At 38.9% G+C, this 8,712-nt stretch overlaps 1 protein-coding gene across 1 annotated transcript; it reads right to left on the bottom strand.

Annotated features, from left to right (window-relative positions):
• Positions 1 to 6,837: 6,837 nt before the first annotated feature.
• Positions 6,838 to 8,555, bottom strand: kcnf1b (potassium voltage-gated channel, subfamily F, member 1b). The gene has a single exon (XM_044141901.1). It carries the CDS (start codon positions 8,415 to 8,417, stop codon positions 7,098 to 7,100), a length of 1,320 nt encoding a protein of 439 aa, XP_043997836.1. The 5' UTR covers positions 8,418 to 8,555; the 3' UTR covers positions 6,838 to 7,097.
• Positions 8,556 to 8,712: the final 157 nt, after the last annotated feature.

Genomic DNA, 8,712 nt, shown 5'->3' with positions numbered 1-8,712 from the left:
GAGACCTTTCTAATCATTTATTAAATAATGCACGGCATTTGTTTTGGTTTCATTTTGATTTTACATTTTATGTAGATGATTTCAGAATGTTTTTCCAGAGATAAGGACAAGACCTCATTATGTGGCCTCTAAAACAGTCTTGTGAAGAAGAGTGGTATCAATTCTCATCCAACCAGACTAGACTTGAGAGAGTCAGCAGAGAATAAGGGAAGAAAATATTTTTAAAAATGTGTTGTTGTACAGACATAGTCAAGAGTACTGAAACTGTGCTGCCAATTGTGCCTCAAGCAAATATTGTGCCATAAGTTTCAAAAACATTTAATAAGCAGGCTTTAGGTGTTAAAATAATTTCAACAAGTTCCTAAAAACCTATAGTTTTTTTAAACTATAGGTTTTTAAAAACTATGGATGCCTGTCTGCTGTGGGGGATCTGTGAGAAAAGAACACTCAGATATATTTTAAAGTAATGGTGAAAAAGTTAAGGGTGTGAACATGGAAAAACCTCAAACAAAATATTTCATCACTACCCAGTGTATTAGTCATTACGTAGCATTCACAAAAGGTGCACATCTGCATAGTATAATGAAGATGATTCTAGTCTATTCAATTAAATTAGAATCAGTTAAAGTTACACTCATTTTTGTCGCATTTTACCTCCACAACACTAAGAGAGCAGACCAAAGCTTTGGTTTAAAAAGCATCTTTTGTGGCTCCCAGATTAGCATCATCCTGCATAGGTCAGCTCACTCTAATACATCGAACATTAAACCTCCCCACCCCCCGTCAATGGCAGCCTTTCACAGAGAGCTGCTGCTATTGACTGAGAAACTCTTTGCAAAAACTAAAAATGAGAGGCATAAAAGCGTCTCCAGGGTCCAGACTTGTAGATGGATTCTGTGAAAGAGCAGAGCTGCCCTAAAAAGTGGATGACCAGCTGTGAGAATGAACAGGGGGCGACCAGAAAGCACAAAGCATTTATTGAGTGGGCAAGGCTTGAAAGCTCATACACCTGAAAAATTGGATAAGGTTATCATCCCGCTGCTTCTACAGACTAATTTTAAACAACAGCGATGAAGCTGCTGGATAAATCTTAAAGTGCTTTGGTCTGCCTTTAAGTTCCCCTCTATTAAGCAGAAGTGTTTTTCAACAGCATCGAAGGTCACACTGGAAGAGAGCCTCTCACCCAACACAAGCTGAGAGAGCTGAGAGGAGTGAAGGTGAACAAGAGCCACAAGACCTGGTATGAGTCAGTACAATCAGTAATAAGAATTGTAAAGAAAGGAAGGAACCATTTTGAGTTTATAGTTTTCTACCCTCAGTCAGCTATTTTTGTAGAATCTCACAAAAGAAAGTCATGTGGTTGAAATGTTGCCTTAAGATATATTCAAATTAGTGCCTCCATTATCAGACAGAAGTAACATTACTGGCTTAAATTTTGAAAAGCTAACCCTGATTTATTGTCAAATATTGAGGATAAATGGTTCTGGGTGTTTTATACAGAATATTGAAGTATCTGGTTTCATCAGTATCTGTGTATTGTCTTTCTTTGAATGAAGTAGTCTTTTACCAGACATATAAATCTGTCAACCTTTCAAATACATACAAGTTAATATGATGTTCTAAAGTGGCAGATGTGTTGAGATGTAAATCAGAAGAAAACAAATCTGCCAAACGACTGCGTTGCATTTAACAGACGCTTATAAATCAAACAAGCAATAAAATCACCCACAAAACTAAAAAAAAGGGAATTAAAATGCAAATAAACACACTGTTCCCATCTGAGATGCAACAAGTGAGCGTATATTTCATGTCTCAAGCGATCCAAGCTGCTACTCATTTTCATGTCTAACTTCGCAAACCCTCAAAATATCTATAATGACTCACTCTCCTGAAAAAAAAAAAAACACCACCGTGTTGTTCTAATAAATCAGTTACAATAAGCTGCAGAGTGTTTTCAATGTGGGAGACCAGACTAAAAGCGAAGGGGCTTCGTTCAGGCACAATAATGAGCGCCAGACTGTTATTTAGAGCCTGCAAGGAAGCCATGACAACAGAAGACCACCACCGGAGAAGGAAATTAGGTGTGCTTTTTACAGGGGGGAACGGATCTGAAGTTATAATGTTTCATATGACAGAAACTCAAGGGTCTTGCTGTGTTCAGAACAAATACTGTGAACCTGACTGGTGAAGGTTTGGAGGAAATACAGGTTGATATTTTTTATAATTTTTGTATAAATCTACCTTATTTGCCCAACTGCAAAGGTTGCTGCATTGCAGGAATGTTTTATTAAAGATCCACTGAGAAGCCTGGTGGAAAGCATATTTACAAGCTCAGTGATGGAAAGTTGTGGTTTTTTTTTCATTTATCAGATCATCAACATGAAGCTATAAATGTATTTGAATTTTCAGGTGATGGGTTGAATAAAACTCTATAAAGTGTAATTTATATTTTTGGTGAGGTAATGTACATTTTCATATTTTGCATTAACAGAAATCCACCAGATCTGATCACAGGTATTTATCTCTACCCACACTTGTTCTTACAATGCACGACTCATATTGCTATAACAAGCAAGAACCAGGCAAAGACTAGTGAGAAGACAAAACAAAAGGCCGTAACAGGGAGAGTATAGCATAAAAACAGAGAACGACAACTGACAACCTTCAGGCAGGATGAGCAGAACCCAGGGCTAGAAGTGATGGGGGGCAGAAAATAAGACTTAAACAAAACAAGGAACACTAAAAGTATGAGAGAAAAAAAGAGTTACAGTCTACACTATCAACTAATAGAACTGCAAACCTAAAAAAACATAAAGACAAGACTCTTTTATGGGAAGAGGCATTAATACACAGGAAACAAAACACTTTGCTTACGTGCAGACAGACAGTTAATTATCTAATATATGTTGGGTCTTTATGCACTATGCAAAGATGCTTCATCATCCTCCATGTTGTGAATTATTAAATGAGCTTCAGCAGAAAACTTTCACCACACTGCTGATTTTTGAATTCCTGAGTTGGTTATTCTGGTCTACTTCTCCATCTGTCAGATGTGGGTTCTTTCTGTTCAGTGCAATGCAGCAGTCCGTTGCTGAGTAGTTATCACAATGCTGCTGCAACAAGCAAAACATAAAAAGTTACAACATACCACTTCAATAAATAAGCTGTTTAATTAAGGGCTGCAGAACGTACATAATTCCCTCATGTTTTCATGTTTACAATCTGTTTGTCCTGGTAAAGTGTGGCGTAATTACTAAAAGTTGTTTTATTACTTAAGTTACATAGCAATATTTAAAAATTTTCTGTCATCAAATAAATTTGTTGAACACTAACTAATTTTCAACTGCATTTTTTTCATCTGGAATGTTCAAAGAAACATTGTGAACTGGTTTTTGATTGGGGCATAAAATATTTCTAAAAAAACAATAAACTTTTTAAATCTAATCTGAGAAAGCGGTTTCCCTAACATCCACAACTAAGCAATTATCACCTCAGAGAGTACAGCTTGCTAAAGCAGAATCCAAATGTCCTTACAAATTATTAATTAATTTAAGATGCATTTTTTCACTTTTATTTTGTTTACCTCCTGCTTGCTTTGTATCTTGCATTAAAGAACACACTGGTGTCTCAAACCTCACTGTACATTTTGTTTTACTAAATAATTTTTGTTAGCTGGTTATTATTTTGCAAATAAGGTAGACTTAATTTTTTCTTTATTCAAAACCTAAGAAAAGAAGCATTTCTATGGTAACGAAAAGGTAATAATCTTGTTTTTTTACTGAAGAATAAATACATTATACCTAATTAAATATGGCAGTATCATGATCTGGGGTTGTGTTGCCATTTCACGACATTGTTGACATGCTATGATTGATGAAACTATAAAATGTGCTCTCAACAGAAAACCCTGGAGCTAAATCTCCACCCATTATAACATGATCTTATGCTCAAGGAGCACACTTTAGTTACTTAGCAATACATATTCACAGTTCAGCAACAAGTCCACCTGTCAAAAAACAAAACAAACACAAAACTTGTAGAGTGGCCTACTCAAAGTCTGGACTTAAATTTAATCGAGTTGCCGCCTTATCTCAATTCCTAACCTTATGTTTCTATGTTCTTGCTCGTGTAAACCCTGCCAGTAGACACAATGGACTTCATGTACCTTTGTTTTGTTTTCTTACAGGTTTACTTTGATCCGAGTTTCCCACCAGCTGTTGAGATCTGTTCGCTCTTCTCAAGGATCATTACGGAGTCTGATAAGCCGTTTCTAATCTCCACCTGCGTGATCATCTAGCTGCAGAAACGTTGAGTCATACCTGGATTGATTACTGATGCATAACATATGAAGTGCTATATTTGGCTGAAGTCAGCATCATCCAAATTATCTCAGTTTCCCTTCAAACTTCACCAAATGTTTCACACCCGGATGTCGATAGGCAGCCAGCCATTCACTCCTTCCATTTCGACCTTCAGAGCACAAAACACATTTTTCTGATTTTTGGAGCCAAAGCTGCGCTCCCAGAAAATATGACAGCACGAACACTTTACATATCGCAGAGTCTGATCTGTCTCTCTCAGCCAGCAGGGCTGACAGATCATCATCGGAGACGGAGGATGAGGAGGTGGAGGCTGGGCGAAGGAGTGATAAGGAGAGAAGCAGCGGGTGGAGTGGTGTGTTTTCCAGACTTCAGAGTGTGCGTGGGCGTACGTAGCCTTACTTTGAAGTGTTTTCCTGCTGGGGACAGCAGTTTCTCACAGACCCCTGCCTAGAATCGAGTTAGGTGCAGAGAAAAGCAGAGAAACACACAGAAAAACCGAGACAGTGAGAGAAAAGATATGGATGCATCAAACAACCTACCATACATCAAGGAAAAGCTGACCCTTGTCTGTGCATGACTCACCCAATCTCTGTATTTCCATCTGACCAATCAGGTTTTCATTATCAGCCCTCCTGAGCTAAAAACATATCCACAGAGTAAAAATAATTACCCACTGTTGAATATGCACACGGCTTGAGAAGTTGTTAATACGTTTAATAAATAAATGTCGGAAAAAAGGAAGAATCTTTTCAAAATTGTCTGTTTAAGCTTTACTTCACATAACGGAACGGCATTATTAAACTCCTTTAGAACTTTGAGCCTTATTGTTCTATATTTGCTTCCCACTCGCAAGACGAGTGTGAAATTTTAATCTCAATTTATTGTAGTGTGATCCTTGCTTATAATCTGTAGTCCATAAAATTTAACAGTGGGAACATCATTCCCTGGTAATTATGTGAATTATTCTAAAAATTTGCATTAGTATCTTTGTTTCTCTATGAATATCCTTAATGGAAGGAAGGAAACGTTTTTCCAAATGAATTATTTGCAGCCAAATCTGTAATTGGCATGTTTATATGGTAAACTTAATCTGAATAATATTAACAGGTTTCAAACAAAAAATTGAAATACAAAGATGCCAAAATTCTTTCCGCTTCTGAAAGTGTCTGGGGTTTAAGTTATAATGTTGATGCTATTTTTACTGGGTCTGGCCAAGTGTAAAAAATAAAAAATAAATTAAATCCAACCCTCCATCCAAAAATCACGTACGAACTTTTGTGTTAATTCTTTTGAAATGAGCCACAAAGAGTAGAGATGACTGAAAAATTTAATATCAAAAAGTATCAAATTGACAAAGTAAATGAGTAGGAATCCCATCTTTCAGATTAAAAAACTAACAGAATCCCTCAGTTTGAGTGCAGGAAAATAACTTGTATTTAATTTGAATGCTGCAGTCATTTTCTTTTTCTTTCTTTTTTTTTTTTTTTTTTTTTTACACATTAGCACAATTTCAGTATAAGCTTTTTTCCCCCTGCAGTCTCTCTGCTACTGTATTTTTTTTCCATCATTCTGATTTCATTTATTTACCGGTACTTAAAAATCTTCAAGGAAGTATCAGTAGCACATCACAGGGCACATCACAAAGACAACCATGTGTACACACATGCACACACACATACATGTTCATTGTGATTTAAAGTCACCAATTAAACTAGAGGATCTCTTGCTGCAAGAAATTATAGTGGCCCTGCACTTCCTTATTTATTTATTTATTTATTTATTTATTTATTTATTTATTTATTTATTTATTTATTTATTTATTTATTTATTTATTTATATTTTAGTGAAAAAATATTATTGCTCTGCAGCTGATGATGCCCAATTACTTGTCCCTGATGTAAATTTAAACTGACAGTTCGAAGAGAGAGAAAATGTTACAAAATGCTGAATTTTCTCTGCTTTAACCCAAAATATTGAACCCTAATTACTGTAAAATCTTTTATTTTGTTCAGCATTGTCTTACGTTATGTAAAGCAAATCTCTCTTGCTTTAACAATCATTTTTTACATATTTGTTATGTAGAATCAAGATGATTATTTGCGATTGTGTTGCACTTTGTAGACTGAAGTAATTTTAAACAGCTTATTTTATAACGGTAGTAATTATATCATAAGTTAACTAAATATATTCTGTGACAGTTTGAGGACTTAGCTACTACAGAATATTGTAGAACAATGGCTTGCACTTTCACTTTGTGACCCTGTGAAATCAACTCATCAGACAAAAACATCACCACGCCATGAGATCAATGACTCAACTTTGCCTAACTCCCTCGGAACCAAATATGTATCTGTAATTCACCACGGAGCGATCTGTTTGAAAAAGTACTAACTGAGACATATTGAATGGGGAGGAAATGGTGATTAAGCTCACCTCGTCTTGACAGAGTTTGGGTCTATAAAGTGTAAAAAATATGTATATTTACTCATTCATTAGAAACTCTCAAAACATGAAGTGGAGAGATTTGTATCTTTATTTTGCATTCAAATGCATTTCTGAAATCTTTTTATTTATGCCTTCACACTACAAAAGCAACACATCACATGTCGCCCATAGAAACAACACATGCGGAGGACAGGAGGACACAATTACAGCTCTATGTACAGGTTTCCCAAAGTCATCAGGTGCCTAAGAGTCTTTAAAAAAATCTTTCCATAGTCAGTTCACCCTTCTGATTTCAGTTAACACATTTTTTCCAACTGGTTCTGATTGTTTTCATTCTTGACTTTTTTTGCGCGCTTGGTCGCCGGACTTTAGCTCCATCAGCTCCACTTCGTGCTTCGCCGCGGTCTCCAGCACTTTCTGCTTGTTGTAGAACACAACAAAGTTATTGATGATCGGGTGGATGGGCAGAGCGATGGCGATCACCCCGCACAGAAAGCTGACCGCCGCGTTGCACTTTCCCAGGGTAGTTTTGGGGTAGATGTCTCCGTAGCCCACCGTGGTCATGGTGATGATGGCCCACCAGAAAGACTGCGGGATGCTCCTGAAGAGCGTCTCCGGGTGGCTTTGCTCCATAGTGTAGGCCAGCGCGGAGAACACGAAGATTCCCACGCCCATGTACATAAGGAGCAGCCCCAGTTCCTTGAGGCTCCGCTTCAGCGCATAGGTCAGGGTCTGCAGGCCGGAGGAGTGGCGAGCCAGCTTGAAAATACGCGCGATGCGCATGATGCGCAGCGCCTGGACAGCCTGCTGGACGTTCACCAGCTCCATCATGGACGTGGTACCGAGCAAAGTGAGGGACAGGACCACGTAGAAAGGCATGATGGCCATGAAGTCTATGATGTTCATGATGGAGAGCGCAAAGCGCACTTTGTTCGGAGACGAGGCGAGTCGCAGCACGAACTCAGTTGTGAACCACAGCATGCATACAGTCTCGATCGCCTCCATGGTCGGGTGTTCCACCAGTTTCCCCTCCGCATTTGTCACCTGCAGCTCCGGGATGGTGCTCACGCACATCACCACGGCTGACACCAGGATGGAGAGAAATGAAGCGATGGCGATGATGCGCGCCGCCAAGGAGGAATCCGGCTTCTCCATCAGTCTCCACAGGTACCTCTGGCACCTCTGCGTACGGGTGATGCACTGATCCACATCCAGATCCTCTAAAATCGCTTGCACTTTGTTTGCAATCTCTTTCAGCTCTTCCTCCTTCTCGCTCAGGTAACTTTTGCAACACTCATCCAAAACACTCTGGTCTATTTTCCAGAACTCCATCTCCTTGATAAAGCATATGGGGCAAATCCCGCTTTTTATGTGGATTTCATCAAAGTAATACACATCTATGATGCACTTGAAGGAATCGGGATCCCGATCAAAGTAAAACTCGTTCCTGCCCGGATCGAAGTCATCACAGAGGGTGGAGATAAGTTCTGGGTTGTAGGCTGAGCAGTTGGACAGCTCCGCCAGCCTGCTCTCCGGGTAGCGCTTCAGATCATCCCCGAACAGCACCACTCTCACTCCACCGATGTTCACAGTGATGTCCCCTTCCTCGCTCAAAGCATTTCTATATTTTGGTTTCGGAACTGTCCACATTTTAATGAAGAGATGACGTGTTTAAACTACAAAATGCACAGGAACAGCAGACTAACTACAACTGATGCCCATATTCTTGACGCTCGACGCGTAAAGTTGATGTCTTTCAGACTGTTTCGCGAATGGCACAGCTTTAGTGGCAAGCACTTAGCATCGTCTCTCTGTCTCTCCCTTCCCATCTCTCTCTCTCTCTCTCTCTCTCTCTCTCTCTCTCTCTTTCTTTCTCTCTCTCTCTCCCTCACTGTCTCATATTAAACAGACCCACGTCCACAAGCACGCGCACGCTGACACCAGA

This window comes from Gambusia affinis, linkage group LG16 (genome assembly GCF_019740435.1).
Source record: "Gambusia affinis linkage group LG16, SWU_Gaff_1.0, whole genome shotgun sequence".
Classification (NCBI taxonomy): domain Eukaryota; kingdom Metazoa; phylum Chordata; class Actinopteri; order Cyprinodontiformes; family Poeciliidae; genus Gambusia; species Gambusia affinis.
This window is presented reverse-complemented; position numbering and strand designations above follow the sequence as displayed.